General features: G+C 36.4%; 1 protein-coding gene across 1 annotated transcript in view; it reads left to right on the top strand.

Moving 5' to 3' along the window:
* Positions 1–20,762, top strand: part of RPGR (retinitis pigmentosa GTPase regulator) — a 38,831-nt gene extending 18,069 nt beyond the window's left edge. Inside the window, exons 7-14 of the mRNA XM_048289130.1 lie at positions 2,368–2,526; positions 9,361–9,516; positions 10,029–10,153; positions 11,305–11,484; positions 12,367–12,532; positions 13,840–13,946; positions 15,668–15,733; positions 16,779–20,762. Coding sequence (XP_048145087.1) covers positions 2,368–2,526; positions 9,361–9,516; positions 10,029–10,153; positions 11,305–11,484; positions 12,367–12,532; positions 13,840–13,946; positions 15,668–15,733; positions 16,779–19,331 — 3,512 coding nt within the window. The 3' untranslated portion in view covers positions 19,332–20,762. The remainder of the gene's footprint in view (positions 1–2,367; positions 2,527–9,360; positions 9,517–10,028; positions 10,154–11,304; positions 11,485–12,366; positions 12,533–13,839; positions 13,947–15,667; positions 15,734–16,778) is intronic.
* Positions 20,763–20,993: the final 231 nt, after the last annotated feature.

The raw sequence follows: 20,993 nt of genomic DNA, 5'->3' as shown, positions 1-20,993 counted from the left end.
CTTGGGATGTTGGGTCCCAGTATTAGGGCTATGTCTCAAGTAAAGCAACAGAGAAACAAACTGCTGGGAGAGTGTAGCAACAATTTTGAGCCCTTATACAGATCTTTACTTGACTTGCCTTTGACCACACACTCAGGAGGGGACAATTTTCCAGGAAGCATTAAGCTTGGCAAGCATGTACAGCTCATTTGTCCACTGCAGGAGATGGAGAGCAGGAAAAGCTGATGTATCTCACCACTGCTCTGGATTCTATGGGAGAAGTAGATTTGTGGAGCCAGAAAAGAATTGAATATATTAGACCTCTTCTAGTGTTTCCCCTGCCTGAACTGTAACTGTAATCAAGGTCAAGATAGATTCTTATTGATGTCTTTTCATAGAGAGCTTCACAGGTTCCTTGAATTCCTTTTTTTAATGTATTTTGTCATTATATTTAAGGACTGGTTTAAGAATCATTCACCACACATGCCCTGAATTTCAGTGTTTGAGACAGTTTTAACCAGTTTGCTCTTGAATAAATATTTATTTTCTTTTTCGTCTTCATTTATTCAAGGAATCATAGAGTTATCCAGTTCTTTTGCCCACTCATTTTTGTCCCTCATTTGCCACCAGCTAGGTCTCTTATCTACTCTCAAAGGCACATTTTCCTTTGAGGGACGTTTTCCATTCACTTGTCCATTGCCTTTACATGCTCCCGTGATTTAAAGTTTAGTGATACAGAAAATGTGCCACATTAGGGAAAGTTCAACATGTGAGAGTGTGTCTCATATGAGAGCAGAAAATTAAATAACCAGGTTCTGTTTTGAACAGTGTCCTTAAAATGCAGGTGTACTGCACACAGTACATCATGTCCTCAGCATGCAAATGTACTGCACACATACTGCACTCAAAATTTATCTGAGTTTGACTGGGTTCTTTTTATGCTTGACTGCTATTTTTCATAGTTTTTAGACCACTATTTGCCTAAAAGGGATGTGTAATATATTCAAAAATTGCTTTGGTAAATGGTTTTATCTTTGTTAGCTGGATTATTAAGTAGAAAAAATGTAATAAACTTGATTAGTTTGGTAGGCTTGGCCATTTGAATCTCTAATCCTCTTAATTAGATAGTGATTGGATTAATTTTTTCAGTGCAATAGTGTTTAAAAGAACTGCTGGTCTCTTCAAAGAGAACTGCATAAGTAGTTATCTCCCAAGTGCTTTTGAGGGTTTTTCAACTTGTTTCTAGAAATATATGGCTGATCTAAGAGTATTGAAAAAATACTTACCTTCCAAAAAATGCAGGGTTCTTTTTGTTGTTGTTGTTTTTTTTTCTTTCTTTCTTTTCACATAGAATGCCTAATAAAATCTCTTTTTGTCAGCAGAATATTTTGGTTACGGAAAACCTCACATTACAGTTGATTTTTATCTTTTTAATTGGGCTACTGTTTTAGAACAGAAAATTGATGCTGGTGCAAATAACAGCAAAGTATCAGCCTGTTCAGGGTATTTCTGCACATAGATATAAGAAAAAAATCAGAATTAAACCAGGAAACCAAACTGAACAGAGAAGCCTAAACATGGTCCATAGATTTGAAATTAAATTGAATACGCTTTTTTGCAGCTGAGGTAATTTGCTGGTTCTTAAAAAGCACAGACAGGTTGAAAAACCGTTAGAAAATAAGTGTAGAAAAATGTAAGAAAGCCTCGAGAAGAGGCAGCTGAGAGGGCACCTCATCCCCCTCTGTCAGTGTCTGCAGGGAGGGGGCAGAGGATGGACCAGGCTCTGTTTGGTGGGGCCCAGCAATGGGACAGGAGGAACAGGCAGAAACTGATGGCCAGGAAGTTCCACCGGGACATGAGGAAGAATTTCCTTCCTGTGCAGTGACCGAGCCCTGGGACAGATTGTCCAGAGAGGGTGTGGAGTGTCCCTCACTGGAGATATTCCAGAACCTGATGGACACAATCCTGTGCCATGTGCTCTGGGATGACTCTGAGCAGGTTGATTTTCCATCGAATTTCCATGCAAAATTAATTTCTGTTTCAATTCATATCCTTACAGGCCACCTCAGTTGACTTAAATACTGATTACAGAGGAAATTACCACCTCTCAGAAGCAGGGTGTATAAGCTTTTGTTTCCCTTGGCTACATTCCTTGCAGGCTAAATATTGTGATTCTGAACTTGGAGGGGACTAAAATCTAGCACCTTTGTGTCCCATCAAAGCAGAGTGCTTTTCACAGCTCTTTGGGCATTATACAAATATGTTAAGCTATCCTGTAATGTTCATACACCTTTCTGTCTTTATAATTTGTGTCTGCAGCAGTCTTTACAACCCATCCTTGCTCCTGAGTCTGTGCTGGAAACCATGTGCTGTTCTGTATTTTCACAGGAGATGGTGAACTCTATACTTTTGGAGAACCTGCGAATGGGAAACTGGGATTATTGCCTGAACAGCTGAAGAACAACAGAGTCCCACAGCCTGTACTGGGAATTATAGAAAAAGTTAATAAGGTTGCTTGTGGTGGAGAACACACAGTGGTGCTGACAGGTATGCAATTTAACTGGCTTTTCTTATAGCCCTATAACTGAAACTCAAGAATTTACATTCCACTGAAATGCTGGATGCTGTAGTGATCCTAACTGGAGCATCATCATACATCAAAGAGGTAGAAATCCATGTACCACCCAGTTAAGGCAGGCCTGTGCTGCACTGCCCATGTCCCTTGGCTGCAGGATGAACTTGGCCAGGTGATTTTAACAGAGGGGCTTCCAGGCAGCTCCTGGTTGATACCACTGGTTTCACCACTTGCCTGTCCTTGCCTTTATCTGAAACTTCAGCAGCAAGTTCCCATGTGAATGTTATTTTTATTCATTATAAAATGCTGAATTTATCAGTGTAAATGATGTATAGAGTTGTTTTGATTGTAAGAAAATCCTGTAAGGGCTCAAACTGGGGTAGCCTTCCATGGATGGGATCTGCACAGCATACTGGAGTCCTCTTCTATTCCACACAGCTTGGGATTCCCAGCCTCTGATGGGACAGAAAATTATTGATACCATCTTCTTTTTCTTTATAGTCTTAGCTCAAATAAATAGCATTTTAAGAGAACTTTACATAAAAAAGGCTGGGTGCCTTTCTTGCTGGAATTGTAATAAGCCAGCACTGCCTGGTGCAACACACATGATTGATATTTCTTTCCTCTAAGTAGCTTGAAATTGTTATTGCAGTGAGAGGGGAAATTCTAGAGGAAAGCTTCCATTCTGTAGTGAATTTAAATGCTCTTGAATATTTAGGAAAGTATGTAGGAAGTCACTTTTCAAGTAGCTTCACTATCTACTGGATGACCAAATGGATTAAATATCTCTTATTGTGATATAGAATTCGCTTGTGTCTTTGAGGAGAATCTTTAGCATAAATATGAAACTAGTGCAGGCATATACATTTGACATATTGTACAGGTTATGAAAATCACCAAATACAACTGTTACATACTGGTTCACAGGGCCACAAGTATAGTACTTGGAAAATGATGTGTATTACTGAACTCCTAAATAGTTGTCTGCCAGTGGTGACTTAGCTTTTCCAAAGCATACGTGCAAAGCACTGCCAGCCATTTCTTCCCAAAAGTTCTATCCTGACCTAGAGTGGTTTAGAAGCAGGAAAGGTAAGTTTGACTTTGCCTGAAGATAGTTAAAAAGATATCAACTTTAGCTAGTAATGAATAAAATATGTGTAAAACTGTATAGCCTGTAATTATTTTCCTGCCAAAATGCAAAAGCTATAAAACCAAGTTGGATGTATAGATATCAGTCCTTAAATCTGTATTCTGAAGGTTCTCTGTAGTTGTCTCTTGTCAATCTTGTGATGTGCCTTCAAGGTTACGTAGCCAAACTTCCTAAAATATAAACTGAAAATGTAACTGAGGAAGATGGTGAATAATATGATGTGGTGTTGTACTGCAAGCCACTGCAAAGAGTAAAGGTGGAAGCAAAATGCTGGGAAGGATTATGTGTAATGAGTCAAGCTGCAAGATACTGGGTAGGTTAAAATTCCTTTGGGAAAACTATGAAGAGGAAATAGCAGGAGCCAATCCAGGAAATGCAAACATTTGTCTACATTTCAATGCCTTTATCTCCCTTTTTCCACCAACATACAGTCTTATCCTGGCAGTATTCTATGTCACAAAATAAATTTCTTTATGAGAAATCAGATTATCATTATTAGTGAAAAAACTGCCACAAATATGGGGCCAACATGTATAAATCATAGCATTATTTTATGAGTTACAAAGGGAAGTTTTGTAGAAAGAATTTGATTATCATTATTGATCATTTTTTAACCATAAACCTGAATTCAAGCAACAGATATTTTGACTTAATGGCACTTCATGTGATAAAAAATCAGTATAACCAATGACTTAGAGAGATTTAGAAGAAAGATAAAGACCTGGATGCCATCATCATTATAGTGAAATCTGTACAAGAACTAGAACAAAGAGGGAAATACAAATGCCATAGAAAAAATGCAGTGAAGAAAATACCATAGTAAGTATGTATGTATGTATGTAAGATTTACTTGCTTACGGAAATAAATTATTTAGTAGAGGGTAAAGAAGAAATTTGGTGCTGGCTGAGCTAGCAGTTGATGATCAAAGTGTTGAGTGCCAGATGATCTAGTTGAGTCACAAAAAGAGGAAAACTGTATCCTCCAACAAAATACATTTCCTAAAGTTTAATAGCTGTGATAAGAGTGAAAAGTCAGATAGATGTTTTTTTTAATGTGATTCAGCTGTTATTAAATAGGTTACAGCTGTGGACTTCTGACCAAAACACTTCAAGTGAAAGAGTAGATGATAGTGGAAATACTGTCTTAAATGAAAGATACTTAGTCAGAAGTATTGGCATAGAGAAATATTTCTGACTCAAAGAAAAATTTTTGGAAAAAAGTTGTGAAAAGAGATCACTATGGATACTAATAATTTTAAGTGAGTGTGATATACATACATTATTGGCTTTGCACCAGAAACTTTACTTGAAATCAGTCCTGAATTGCATCTTGAGGTCAAGTGGTGTGACCAGAAACTGAGAATTCTGATGATATATCTTTAAAGAGGAGCAGAAACATTTGCACCTCTTTTGAGCTCATTTTCAAAAAAATTAGGAAAGTAATACAATTCTGAAGAAATTCTGAATTTCATGTGTCATCCTCTGTGAAAATGTGTGCTGCTTGCCCTTAGTAACACAGTATATACTGATGTGCATTTCATCCTTTCAGAGTCCCTCCAGTTTTTAAGGATGTGACATTTCAGTCTTGGGAAACAAGAACTGAGTGTGTGACTATTGAATATTCCCCTGCTTCATCTATCTCATTTAACATAGCAATAACACAGGAGAAAATGTCATATGGAAAAACTGTTTCACATCTTGGCTCATTTCTTGACATCATTTCTACTCAGGGTTTATCAAATTAGAAGAAAGCATAATTCAGTTATCTTACAGAGTACAAAGCAAATTTCTTCCTGACTCTCATGTGTAATTAGTCTATTCCAAAGCACTTCATTTGATTCCTTTTTTTATGACTGTTATCTATTCTATTGGCAATTTTGTGTGGTAAGAACCACTGTAATCTGGGTTATTAAATCAAGGTACTGTTCGGAATCTATACAACAAATATCAGAGTAAAAGGTAGAAAGTATATATTAAAATAATTCTTTGGGGTTTTTTGCTCTGAAATTCCAAAATGGGAAACTCAGTTATTTTTCCCAGAGAAAAAGAATTAAATTGTTGAGAGCAGTAATTTAGAAAAACCCAGTTTTTAAACACTGGTTTTAGAAATGTTGAGTATGGTATTGGAAACCATCTTCTTTGCAAGCCTTATTGCTACTTCTGCCTTTAATATTTGCAATTGTTCTAGACAATAAACAGAATTGCATTTAAAAATTCTGTCATGCAAAATCTGGATAGCACAAAGCTATTCATTTCATAGCAGTCAGTTAGCCAGTCCAAGAAGATCCTATCCTCATCCCAGATTCGTTCTCTCAGAGACTGAAAAAAATGCACTGACTACCCCCAACGCTTGCAGATACTTCCTGCTGCAAATGAAAGCTCTTGTCATCACTTTCAAATGAAATATGGGAGACCAGCATCACAATTTGCGTGTTTTTTTCAGTAAGGTGTTTTAAAAGGTAGAAAAACAATAAATGTGAATCTAGAAACTGGAGAAGAAGAAAGAGATGATTTGGAGTGGCCTTAATATCTTGCAGGTTTTTTCAGATGGTGACAGATCCTCTAGGAATATTTTTTTTCTATAAAAGGATATATTACTTCCTTTCATTCTCTGAAAGGAAGGAAAGCAAAGATAACTCTTCAGAGGAAAAAGTGAAGCAGACCTTTGAGAATAGAACGTTTGACATAAGAACATTAGTGCATTAGTATGTAAAATGTTGGATTTTTCATCTTCTGTCTCAAGGTCTTTTAAAAAGAAAAGAAAGCCAAGACACCCTTTTGAAAGAGGACAAAAAGGATGTCAAAGCTCTACCTTTTCCTGACAGAACTCACGATTCAGACCATGTAGGATTATAAGATTTTTCAAACCATTCTTAAGTCTGTATACTATTTATACTGAAATCCCCAAATCCAGTTACTAACTCTGGTAATACTGAACATTGTGTTGACAGCAGATTTTTTGCAGTAATAGTTTTATTCATAAGCTGTTTAAAAAGAAATCTATTGTGAGTGAACAGTTCATTGGCATAATAGTTATAGTAGAAGTAGTAATAATAATAGTAATAATAATGTTCAGGGGAAATGAATTTATGTGGACAGGCCACCAAGATGATTAGAGGGATCCAGCACCTCCCCTATGAGGAAAGGCTGAGAGAATTGGGGTTGTTCAGCCTGGAAAAGAGAAGGTTCTGAGCTGATCTAATTGCAGTCTCCAGTACCTGAAGGGAGCCTACAAGGAAGATGAAGAGAGACTATTTACTAGGGCTTGGCATGACAGGACAACAGGGAATGACTTCAGACTGAAAGAGAGTAGCTTTAGATTGGATATCAGGAAAAAATTCTTTACTGTTAGGGTGGTGAGGCCCTGGCACAGATTGCCCGGAGAAATTGTGGTTGCTGCATGCCTGGGAGTGTTCAAAGCCAGGCTGGATGGGGCTCTGAGCAGCCTGGTCTAGTGAAAGGTGTCCCTGCCCAAAGCAAGGGGTTGGAACCAGATGACCTTTAAGGCCTCTTCCAACCCAAACCATTCTATGATTCTGTGTTTCTGTGATACAAGCATAACTGTCTGTTTCTTTTTTAGGAAAATGGATTTTTTAACTTCATCTGTAGCCTTAGATACGTAGCAGGGAATACATGATTCTGAAAAAAATTCTTTGAGCTCACACAATCTTTCAGCAAATGGCATGTTTAAAAAAAATATGAAAGCTATTGTGAGAGTGATTTTTGCCTAGGATTTTTGCCTATGTGGATTTTTGCCTAGGACTATTTTATTGATAGTGCAAAGGGTCACAGAGATTACACAGATGCCTGCAAAGGTGGAAGATAACACAGATGCAGGGAAATATCCCTGTTCTTCCAAAAAGGGAAGTGTAGGAAGTAAAGAAGCAACTCTTCTAGCACTCAGATGTTGGAGGTCACTTGGAACAGCAGACCCACTGTCTTCTGTGTAAGCTCTGAAACCATTTCTCCCCATCCTCCACGGGCCCTCTCATGGGCTGCTGCTGTGTTCAGAATTATTGGCCTTTTTCCTCATCTTCAGTAGAAACAGAGGAAATAAAAAATGCTCTGCACTATTAAAGTTAACATTTGAGGAAATCTTCCTCTCAACACAAATGCAGAAGACACTGCATGTTTCATACTAGCATTAAAGAAAAAAAACTCGAAGTTTGCTCAAAGTAATTATGTTAATCAGATAAAGCCATATAGTTACAAGATCTGTCAGTTTCCAAAGAATTGTTAAAACAAATGCAGTACTTCTAACCAGAATTTATGGAATCAGCATCCTGAGAAAGCAACTTGCCAAAACAAAGATGATACTTTTTTTTCTTAAAGAAAACTCCTGTCTTTCAGGTGTAGTTTCTTGATTCTTATGCAGGAAGTCTAAATACTACAGGAAAGTTCTGACTTCTTTTACTTTATTAAGTTCTGGAGAAGGTGTTGCTTTCTTGCACTAAAATTTCCAGCAGAGGGAGCTTTACTATTACATTTAGTAAAAAAACCAGATTTACTCAATATTTTTCATCTACAATTTAAAAAAATGTGAGACCATTGGGCTTTTTTTTTCTTTTCTTTTATGCTGTGAATTCATGACATCTTAGTATGGAACAATTTAAAAGGAACAGAAAGGGCAAAGACCTTCCTAGAAAGAACATTTCCGTATGTAGTGTTACTATTTCATCACACTTCCTTTGAAATAGGAAAGTTCTTTTTACTTAAAATGGAATATTTTTTGTTTTTCATGATCTTTCCAATTTTTTAATAATAATTTTTCAAGTACTTTAAGTAGAATTACTCTCACTTTTCCTTTGTTGCCTACATGCAAAAAAAAAAAAGGGGCAGGAAGTAAAATTCTAGGAAAACTTCTTTTTTCCCAAAAAACTTCTCTGTTCAAGCATGACCTCATCAAGATTTCCAAGCTTCACAACCTTCCCCTGCTGTGATGAACTGCCAGGGATGGACACACCAAGAATCTTTAATGCTTTGGAGAAGCTCTTATTTTTCCTGGCACAGACAGTCCATTAAACAGATAAAATATAAATGTGGAAAGATGATTATCCTGTCACAAGATAACAGAATTATAGTGTTGCCTGTATCTATTGCAGGGCTGATTTAGTAGCTGAACAGAATACTGAAACCTATTCTGTTACTGTTCCAGTCTCTTCTTACATACAAATTAGTAGTGGTTTAAAGAGGTCTTGTCTATTAACTTTACAGTCATACAGTGCACATGGAGGTAATGAGAAATTAAGATGAGGCTATTGTGAAAATGCATATATATGTATAAACACTGTGGTCTTGAATTGATTGTAGTATGTAAATTCCCATACATTTTTTTAACTTTGCTTAGTGTACATATGATCAGTGAACTATTTTGCATTTATGTTAGAAAATATATAGCATGTTGAACTATTTAAAATTCTTTTCTATATATACTTCAGTGCTTCAATTCCTGTTTTTTTTATTTTGTTGTATGTTATTAATTGATAAATGTAATTGATTAGTTGGTACATTTTTTAATTGATTAAACATTGTTTTTTATGTCGTTTATGTCAGTGGCCTTCCATTTGGCTAATAGAACATAGGTTATTATATAAATAAATAGACAAATCTATACATATCAACATATTTGTTGTTAATTTTGCCTGTATGATTTCAGAGACAGATGTTTATACTTTTGGACTTGGACAATATGGGCAGCTGGGACATGGAACTTTTGTGTTTGAAAGTTCAGTACCGAAGTCTGTGAAACACCTGAAGAGGCATAAAATATGTAACATTGCATGTGGGGAAAATCACACTGCTGTGATAGCAGGTATGGGAGTGCAAAATTCTGGAAGCACTTCTGGCAACTCTCTGTTATACTGCAAAAGCTTTCCTTGTACAATGAGCAGTAGCAGACATATCCATTACTGGTTCTAAAGGTGAAATGATCCAGTGAAAAAGCTGGATTTGATAGGAATTTCTGATTCACAGCCATGCCATGCATAACTCTCTATCTCCTGGGGAATTATAACCTCATAATCATGCCTTGCTAACAAATATTCTTGTTTAGAAGCCTTTGTTTTTCTGTACAGTTTAAATATTATTATTTTGTTGAGGTGTTTTTTTATGAATTGTCTAGACCAACATATCAGACAGTACTTTGTCTGAAAACATACATATATTTTAATTATATTCATCTGTTGAAGATCTAAAAATAATTGTTCAGGTTTTGCTTTTGGAAGAGAAATATTCATTACTTTCATGGCCTGTTACTTTGTAATGGTTCTGTCCTGGTTTTGTATTGAATCTTTGTTTTAACATCCTTTTTATTCCCACATGCAGAGAATGGCCTCATGTTTACTTTTGGAGATGGACGACATGGCAAGTTAGGCTTTGGAGAAGAGAGTTTTACAAATCTGTTTGATCCCACTTTGTGTTACAATTTCTTGAAGTTCACGGTCCTTTCGGTAAAACTTTGGTTCATTCTTCTCAGACACCAAGATATTTTATCTCTTAATGAAATAGATTATTAATGAGAGCTGAAATCTCATTATAGAATTCTTTCTTTCTATAACATTTAATTAGTGGACAACACAAACTGAAGGAAAGAGGGAATTACATAGGCTTATCAGTGTTCATTTAGTTTAGAATGTCTTTGACTTGGGCTACACATACAGATTGCTTTTTAGGGTTTTATTCAGTACTCTTGTGCTATGGTGTTTTGGTCTTTAGAGATGTGGTAGTTTACAAACTGAATTACTTACTGCTCTTAGATGGTTGGAAGTATGGGGAAATTTATATCTTTTCTGCAAACAACAGAGAGTCATCTTTTCAATTTTGACAATTTTTGTACACGGGGATATTTCTAAACCTTAAGAAAATTTGAGGTGTTGGGGGTTTTTAACTTAAACCTCACAAGAAAGCAGGAGTAGTCTTTTCTTTTGAGAATTGTGTAGGGAAGTTTTTTCATCTGCTTCTTGAGGTGTAGAAGAAATAAATGTCACAGAATTGTCAGCATCAAAAATCCTATGTGACTCAGGATTGAATAAAATTTGGGACAAAATCTGTTGATCACTTCTGTTTGCTTACTGGAATTAGAAGTGAAAGTAGTTTCATTGGAAGCAGTGAGTGTTTTAAACCTTCTAAAACATGAAACCTCTGATCTTTATGTAATAATATTGTGTCTATTGGAGTGTGTAAGATTTGCTTTACATTTTGTGGATTTTGTGATAAAACATTTAGGTTTGAGTCCCTGAAACTATCAGAATTGCTCTCATTTGACTTGTATCAAAATAATTAGCTAAAATCTCTTGAAAGTCAGTGGAAATATCTTTGCTATCTCCCGTATCAAAAATTTGATAGACCTGTCTTTTGTTCTGTTCAATACAAATATATTGTATTTAACAAAGAAGAAGTGAATATAGATCACTAGTCATTATTAAACATAGTTAAGTACTTTTATCTTGCTGGTGTAATTAGGAAGTAAATTTGCAGCCATTTGGTATGTCTTACTTTTATTACATTTTTTCTTATAATCTAAGCCCATAGAGATGATTGTAAGAAAAGTGCATCCTTGATATATGCAAATGAAGTAATCAGACCTTTTTTTGAGCTGTAGGTTGCTTGTGGTGGTTGTCACATGCTGGTTTTTGCTGCTCCAAGACCTAAAGGATCTGAAGTAATCTTGGAAGATTTATATGAGCCTCATTTGACTGCTACTATACCTAAAACAAGCGGGGACTTTGTACTAGCAAACACTTTGCAATTATCAGCAGCACGAATAAGACGTCGAGAGAGGGTGAGTCCAGAGCTGGTTAGATTTGCCATACTTCTTTCAAGAAACAAAATCACTTTTAAAGCAAAAATCACAGCATATACCAAGCAATTAAATATATCTTCTTGAACTGTATAATTTTAATGTATGATGTAAAAAATATGTATTTACCCTGATCCCAAAAACTGACGCAGGAGAAAAACAACAGCTATCGGTCAGATTTTGCTTGCCTATTTCTGTGAGAGAGATTCAAATTGAGTTTGTAATTTTTTTTGTTCTAAAATGTAGAACCTGTTCATTTTCATTTTGTAAACTATCTTAGAAATACTTTTAAAAGAATAGTAAGAACCTGGCTCTTTTGCTCTTCCGAGTCCTTGAATATATTAAACAATTTCATAGCTTCTAAAATATCAAAGAAGAATATTAGATGTAGTTACTTAAAATATTACTTTTTGCTCTTTTATCCCCGCTACACATTCTATGTGATTTCCTTAAACATCACAATGAGTTGGAAAATTTCACTTACCTGTCTGAGAACTAACTCTACCAAAACCTGAATTTATTCTGTAAAAATGTATTGACGTTGTGGATTAAATACGTTGATGTTATTTGAGGGACTAGTTTTTAATTTTAAATAAATTAAAAAAAAAAAGGTCTTTTTCTCCTTCGTTTATATTTTAGGCTTGCTTGAAATCATTGCATAGAAATGATTTTAAAAATCCCACTATGTACCTGCCCACTTTTTAGGACTACAAATAATTAAAATATTAAGGATATTTGTTCCTGCTTATTAACTTGCAACACTATCATCAGCTAAATGCAAGTTCCACTGCTGAGTATGAGATATTGCTTATGTTTTGTTCTTCTACCCTTTTTCTCAACCTATTGTTTTTTAATCTTCTAAAGGAAAGGTCACCAGAGCAGTTTGTTCGAATGGCACAAACTCTGCCTCCAATGGGGGAAAGCTTCTTAAAATCTTCATTGCCTGTGACAAGCAACACCAGCCCATTCTGGTTTTTTGCAACAAGTCATCCTAAATCTGAATCTCTGAGGGATGGAGACCATGAAAAAGGTGAAGTGTCCCCGCATCTTGCTGCTGTTTTCTGATAAGAATGGTTTGACTCTCATCATTCATAAACAAATGTTCAGTTTGAACATGAAAGAAGGTTCAGGTTCAGTCTCACCTCAGGTGGGCCTGGCAGCACACAGACATGAAAGATGAGAAATGCAGACAAAAATTGCCTCACACTGTTCATGTTTGCAAAACAAGTGTAAAGATTTAGAGGAGGCTTGAGTGAAAGAAATACAACTTATAAACTGTACCAGTGGCTCCTTGAGCTTTTAGAAATAAGATTCACAAAAATGCTGTAAGAACATTAACTGCTTACTTCATTTTCAAGGAACAAAAAGGAATTACAGAAAAAAAGAGTTAGGAACAGTCTTAAAGACATAGGTAGGCCTACAAGGAACTTTGATAAGAAAAGATAAGAAAAGAGGTCTACTAATTCTTAGAGGACCTTTCTTCTTCACTTGGAAAAGCAAAAGTGCTCCTTGCTCTTTATGTAAGATGATAAGGATTTATAATAATCAAGCTAATGGAGAAGTCTGGATAACGGTAACACAGCACTGGACCTTTGCACAGATTCTCTAGAGCAGTTCTGGACTTCTCTGGGTTCCTGGGCATGTGTGATTTCCTGGGAAGAACAATGCTGAAGAGTGCAGGATGCAGTGCTTCTGTGTAAGAGTTAGCTCAGATTTACCGGACAGACAAATCTAATTTGAAAATAAGTAATTCATAGAATGAAGATGATTATTCTTAAATCTGCCAGCAGGTCCATTAGCATTTCTGGTTCCAGGAAAGCAATGCAGTGAAATTTGAATTTCCTTTAGAGTCTTCTTAGGCCTAAAAGCTCAGTTTTTGTGCTGTGTGAAATGGTCATAGACCTTATGAGCTTAATGATGTAGGGACATTTTTATGATGCTGCATTAAACTCACTATCTCTCCATCCATTACATAATGTGCAATGGAGATAACATGACTGCAGCTGATTTGGTCTAATTGTTGCACTATTTTTAAAGAGATTATCCAAAAGAATCTTTGTCCCATGTAATATTTCGCCTGTGAAAGTCTGCAAAATGATCAGAGATCTACAGTGCACGGAGACCAGATTGCTGAGCTACCTCTGTTGTTAATACTGATGAAAGGAGATGGAAGTGTTTCTGCTGTGTTTTAGGCCGAGGGGATGAAGAATCTGAGGACTTCACTTCTATGTCAGTAAAACAGAAATAATCTCTATTTTATAAGAGTGGACTGTTGTGTTTGCTATACAGTGCTTGTTCCTATGACATTTTTTTATTTCCCCCTCTTTTACCTTGTAGAAAATAATCATCAAAAAGATAAACCTGGTAAAGTCTCTGCAGAACAAGATTCAGATAATGAAAATATTGACAGAAACCTTGGAGATACAACTGACATCCTGAATATGGTAATATATTCCAATAATGAATCTGTAATTCAGTAATTTTTATGCAGGGCTAGACAAAGAAGCTAAATTGTGTTTCAGGTTCTAATACAGAATTCCCGACTAGCCCAGAACATCATATGTGACAACAAGTACGGACACACTGTTAAATGAGCATGCATTTTATATCATCATTATCCAGTGCTAAAATATGTTTTAATTTTCCAAGTAATATTGTGGTATGAGATTGAAGCAGTCCAAGTAGTGCAGTGCCACCCCATGCCTTAGCTCTGGAAATCAGAAAGAAAAAGAAAAGGATGCTAGAGGCCACATGGGGATCTCTATCTCTGACCTTGCTTTTCTTGATGACTTCCAACAGAGAATTACAGGAAATTAAGCAGAAGAGCATCTTTTCCTGTTTTGAGAAGAGGTTTTTTAGTACAGGTGGATCATATCAAAGGGAAAGCCAAAATGCAGACAATTCGATTATTTGGTGATCCCCCAGCTTGTTCCTACATATTTCTTTTATTTAAAACACATGTTCACCTTATCACTTGTACAACTTTCTAAAACATTTTGTTCTCTTGGCAGACAGGACATGTCCTGGCCTTAATGCAGCCACAGTTAGCCTGGAAGGATTGCACATTTTACAGGAATTACTTTTTGTTTGCATTTAAAAGTATTTAGTAACTGAACAATCTGTTTGTGCATGCCATTTATTTAACATTATAAGACTCTATTTTTGATTTACAAGAAAAAAATGTTATCAGATCCAATGCTCAGCATGTCCTTCATTAATTTACTGAAGCGTTATTTACATATTGCTCACTTCATGTGCTAGACTTCCTTCTCTGTTTTGGTTTTATACCTATTGTGAATCAACTTTAAAACATTTAAAAAATTTTTAAACATAAATTTGAAAAAGAGCCCATCAGGCAAACTTGTCAAAATACAAAATAAATGATTGCTCTTCTTGGATCTGAATGAAAGCAATCTGTTACAACATAGTTTTTTCAATTTTTCTAGGCTGTGGCAACATACCTCTTATTGACACATGTGACAAGAGGAGGAAAAAAATTTAATGTCATATTGATGATGCAAATTATTAGGAGTCTGAAACCAGAGCTGTCCATGCTCACTGTGTTGAAAAAGAATATGGGGGTTAGACCATGAGCAGTTAACAATCAACAGCAGAGAATATTACCTTGTCATTTGGAATATATGGGAAGCGATGAGCAAAATTTCATTCTATATTCCCACCTAGTAGTATTCTATGTTGCCTTTTGGTTTTTGCTTTATGTGGAAGACATAAAGGTATTAGATTCCAAGGAAAATGTCTCCTGTGTAACGTTTCTTTGAAGTTGCTCTTTCAAGGATATGGTACCAAACTGGATGTTGAGTTGAAGGCTGTGATGATAAGGGAGTAAGGTTGTATTTGTAATTTCACAGTGAGTGGAATGTGGATCTCAAAAGTGCCTGTGGACTCTAAGAAAGTGCAAATGTAGCATTCAGTCTCTAGAGACAGTTTGGGTGTTGACATCTGTTCACCACTCTCTTTAGAAGCAGTGAATGAAGGAGTGCAAGTGAAGCAGGTGAGCTGAATGATCACACAGGCTGGTCTCAACCTGACTGTGCAGTAATATTAAAATGTTCATAAAATAGCTCTGTTTAGTAGAACTGGGCTTTGATGATGCATTCCATAGTAAATATATTTATTTTTTTAATAGAGATATTAATTTTTGCAGACACATGCAATGAAGTTGAGTCCTGGTGACCGGTCCTTAAAATTATCCCCACTCCAAAAACAGAAGGTACTGTAACTAATTACATATCTATGTACTTATACTGATATTTAAAGAATCTGCAATTCTTGTATTGTCCTAGTACTTCATTATTGTGCTTTGAGTTCTCAAAAAGCCAGGAAAATGTTATAGACCTCCTCTTGCTAATTTTCTGAATATCCATGACCTAAAATTCTAAGAAGCTGCATGAAGGCAGAGAGGATTTGGGCAGACACCTAGAACTCCACATATCCAGTGTAGCTTCAGATGAGAGTATAATATTCCTGTAGTTTAAGGAGCAAACTATCATATACATACTGTTACTTCAGGCAATAACACACATTTCTACTGGTTTGTTGATAGGAAAATATTTTGGGGCACTGTGTAAATAAAGATTTTATTTACAGATATTCACAATGAAGTATATTTAAAGTAGCAATAATAATAGTTTTAATTATGAAATTAAAGTACTTTGTAATACCTTCCTATTTCACTCCTAAAGTGATCCCAGCTTTTCAGCATTTTGTTATATTTCTTCATAATTTTGTTTTAGATTTTAAAAGTTATTCTGCAGAATTTGTTATATAAGTATAAAATTTAAAGCAGAAAGACAATAGATTTTGAAACTTCTTAGAAAGGGCATAACAGTGAGTGCATCAGAAGATTTCCAAAGGGGGAAGGTGTAAGAGAACTGCACTAATTTCCTTCTGCTTGCACAGCCTCGTGCATCGCCCCTGCTCTGTTTTATGGGATGTGGTACTGGCTGGACAATTCTTACTGCATTTCCTTGATGTGCTTGGATAGTGAGAAAGGTGTAGCACTACACTGATCATTAACAGGATGTTACATTCCTCTAATACGTGCACTTCATTTCATGTGAAATGTTTACAATACGTTTAAAGTATGTAAATTCATTTCATGTGAAATATTCTACCTTTGATGCTGTCTTTTAATCCCCTCTCACAAATTGTTTCTTTTCTTGTTCAAATGCTTTTGTAATCTTTTTCTTTTGCTGCCATTTGTCTTTAATGCTTTTTTTCTTTCTTTTTAATTTTCTGCTTCTCATGTGGAATAGAAGAACAATAAAAATGTGAAACTGAAAAGAGATGGTAAGGGTGGGCTGAAAAATAAGGGTTCTGATCTCACAAAGAAGGGCTCAAAATTGGAGTCTGGCTCTTTACTAAAGCAGTCCTCACTTTCAGAGTCACCTGGACAAGATTTAGAAAAGACTAGTGCCTTTGTAGGGAAGCCTGTGGCCAAAAAAAGTATAAAGAAAGGTAAATCTGAGCATGCACAAGGTGATAGTGCTCATGAAAGTGGTGCTCAAGAAATTACTGGGGACAAAAGCGTATTAGTGAAAAGGGAAAAAGAATATGTGGAAAATCCTGAATTTTTCAGAGACGATGCAACTTATAATCTTCCCACTGAAAATCAAATTCTGACTGAAAAAATAAATTCTTCCAATAAAAAGCCAAAAGCTGTTAAATCTAAGCAATCCCTTAAAATAGAAGTACTTCCTTCTGCTCCCAGGGATACGCCCCAGACTGTTTCATTAATTGTACAAGAACACAGTCCTGCTAAAAACCAAGGGAGTCAAGAAACAACTGAAAGTCAAAACAAAATAAAGGATGGTGTTGAAAAATCTGACAGGTGTGAAAGAATATACATCAGAGGAGAAGAAAGTAGTGCAGAACAGAGGGAGCTTAAAAAAAAGCATCAGTTTTTGAAACAAATATCTGTAACTTCATCATCGTCTTCAACTGAGGAAAGTACTAATGATCTCCAAAAATATATACTTAAGGAAGAGGTCTACTATGAACACAGAGTTGTCCAGAGAACAGTAGAAAAAGTGAAACATTTGGACTTAGAAAAAGAAGACAGTGAGCTTGAGGAGATACAAGCTACAAACAATGAGAAAGAATGTGTAGAACAGACTGATTTTAAAAGCCTGAATGAGGCAGAAACAAGTTCTAATGATGAAGACAGGCCATTAGAAATTAAGAAGGAGGAGGAATCTGATCAGGAGGAGGAGAGTGAAGGCAGTGAAAAAGGTGAAGACAGGGTGCTGGAAATTAAGAATGAGGAGGAATCTGATCAGGAGCAGGAGAGTGAAGGCAGTGAAAAGGGTGAAAGCGAAAAACTAGATGAAACAATTGATAGTGAGGGTAAACTAGGGGAGGAAGAAGAGAGTGAGGTTAAAAAAGATAGAGATGAAGTTTCAGTAGAAAAAGATGAAGAGGAAAAAGATAACGAGGAAGAAAATGAAAGAGAGGAATCACAGGCTGAGAGAGACAGTGAGAACGAGGGGGCAGAGGAGATTGAGGAGGTCAGTCAGCAAGATGGCAAAGATCAAGGAGATGAGCAAGGCAGGTTGATGGAGGAAGAAGAAATGGTGAGTGAGGGAGAAAAGGAGGATATGGAGGAGAAATATGAGAAAGAGGAAGGCACTGAAAAAGAAAAAGAGGAACAGGTTAAAAGTGAGGGAAGAGATGAGAGTGAGGAAGGAGGGGAAGATAGAGAGGGAGAGGAAGAAAAAGAGGTAGAGTCAGAAGAGGAAGGAGAAGATGAAGAGGAAGATGAAGAAAACAAAGAAAGGGAGAATGAAAAAGACAAAGAGGGTGAAGAGGAGGAGTTGGAAGAATCATTGGCAGGGAGGGAAGAAGAGGTATCTGAAGAAGAACATGATGAGGAAGATGCAAATATGAAAACTAAGGAAGTGGGTGAGGATGGAGCAGAAGAGAAAAGAGAAGATGAGAAAGAGGAAGGAACAGAGGCAGAAGCAGAAGGGCAGGAGGGGGAAGAAGACGAAAAGGAAGAAGAGGAGGGGGAAGAAGAGGAGGGGGAAAATGAAGAGGAAGGGGAAGATAAAGAAGAGGGAGGAGTGGAAGAAGATGAGGGAGTAGGAGAGGAAGAAGAGAGTGTTGGAGAAGATGAGGGAGAAGAGGGAGTGGAAGAAGAAGAGGAAGATGAAGAGGGAGAAGGAATGGAAGCAGAGGGAATGGAAGAAGAGGGAGATGAAGCAGGAGAGGAAGAAGAGGTAGAGGAGGGAGAAGAGGGAGGGCAGGAAGAAGGAGAAGAAGAAGGAGAAGGGGAAGAGGGGGAAGAAGAAAAAGGGCAAGAGAGTGAGCAGGAAGAAGAAGAGGAAGAGAAGGAAGAAGAAAAAGGGGAAGAGGGTGATGAGGAAGAAGAAGAAGGAGAGGGGGAAGAAGAAGAGGAAGAGAGGGGAGAAGAAGAAGGGGAAGAGGGTGAGGAGGAAGAAGAAGAAGGGGAAGAGGAAGAGGGGAGAGAAGGTGAAGAGGGAGAGGGGGAAGAAGGAGAAGAGGAGGAAGGGGATGTAGGAGAGGAGGAAGAGGATGAGGGAGAAGAAGATGAGGATGAGGAGGAAGAAGGAGAGGAAGAGGAGGAAGAAGGAGAGGAAGAGGAAAAACCAAAAGATAAAAGAAAAAATTATAGCAGTAAACTTCCAGAAAAGAAAAGCAAACCCAGGAAGCCAGAAAAGACAGAAAGTGCTGCTTTACCAAACATCTCTAGACAAAACATGAAGTCCAAACGTCATGTAGCAAATGGTTTACATAATTCAGAACAATTTTGGAACAATGTGCTACCTCATTATTTAACACTAAAGTAGCATAGACTACTGGAGATGCATTTTAAGCCTATTCAGGAAACTTTGGAACTATGGAAGACTGATTTTGATTACTTAAAAGAAACTTTTCATGGAATCAAAGCATATTATTATGCATAAGTGCCAATTTCTTGACAAAGACTGAAGAACTTCTATGAGAGAAATCATACTTTCTTGATACAATCATTTTCACAATCATGTTTATCACATATGATATATAAAAATATTAATTGCTGAGGAGGTAGACTGTGTTTGCCTCTTAATTAAAGTGCAATGTCATGCTGAAAATGAGTTCTACATTGTAACAGTGTAATCTTTGCCTTTGAATCAGCAATACACCAATTTAGTTACAGGACAATTTACTTGATCATGTGCCTTACATGAAAGGAGTTTCAGTAAATCAGCAGATGTACCTATTTTTAAATTTTGGTATCACTCCATAATTTATTCCCCCTACTTTTATTCTCTTCATACATTGGTGAAACGTTCAAGTACTTAAATTAAAGAAAGAACAAGTTGCCAAATTTACGTGGCTCAGTGGATGGAAGGTAAGTGGAGATGCAGGCCTGGGTAAGTGATGGCCTGGGATTTTTCAAGGGCCTTATGGCTGACTTCTAATTTTGGTGTTAGCACACAATTCTGTGCAAAAAGACACACACAGATCTCAGAATCTGGCCTAGATTACATTAGAGTTCAGAGATAATTTTTTAATATCACACTTGGTGATTAGATAGAATTAAGAATTTGAAATATACACCTGTAAACATTTTTTGTTTATACTGTGCCATACACAAAAGATTCTATTTCTTCCTATGAAAGACTACATCACATTAATCCCCTAACTCTGAGGTACTCAAGGAGGGGAATAAATGTTGTTGCTGTGTAAAACACATATATGTTTTCAGGATCAGATCTAAAGCTTCTCCTCATTGGAAGAGATTTATAGTTTTCCCTTCTAAAAAATCCTATCTGTAAGTCCAAAATAGGTAAACCAACAAGCCAGACGGAATACCAAAGAAAGTGGCAAGAAAGTCTTAATTTTTTTTTTTGAAAAAACAAAGTTAATACTTTTGAAGTTTCCTTAAAATACACAAACAAATTTTGCAAATTATTTCTGTCAGACAATGCATCACTCTTTCAGCCATTAGGGACTGAACTGGCAAATGAAGAGAGAGGAGCTCATCATGCAGCATTGTTACTTGAATATTATGCCAATGGGTGGTCTGAGAAATTTTTGTAAACTGATCTCGGCATTGACATTCTGTAAAAAAATAGTTACTTAAACCCTACCTGAAAATGAGGACAGAAGAAGAAAGGAATCAAAATGAGTAAATGTCATTCAGTAAAAATGTGAATGGAATCAATACTTATGTTGAGATTATGAAACATTTTAATATTGTTTTGTAAGATACTGGCATTAAACGATCTTTGACACGATGTCTCCAGAATTTATTTTCTAAAAAGCCTGTAGTAGATCAGTAGTTTGCCAGTAAATTCTAGTCCAGGTCCGTCCCTTCTGCCTCACTCACCCCTTCCATATACATTACATTTGAAGGTAAGATCACTTCAGTCACATGCCATGACCAACTACAGCAAAAAGTTAGACAAGTGACTGTATTTTGTCCCTGTGAAATTTGTTTCAAACTTTGGAATTCTCTGGAACAC

The sequence above is a fragment of the Corvus hawaiiensis genome, chromosome 2 (assembly GCF_020740725.1).
Source record: "Corvus hawaiiensis isolate bCorHaw1 chromosome 2, bCorHaw1.pri.cur, whole genome shotgun sequence".
NCBI lineage: Eukaryota > Metazoa > Chordata > Aves > Passeriformes > Corvidae > Corvus > Corvus hawaiiensis.
Note: the sequence above shows the minus strand (reverse complement) of the source record. Positions and strands in the feature narration are given on the sequence as shown.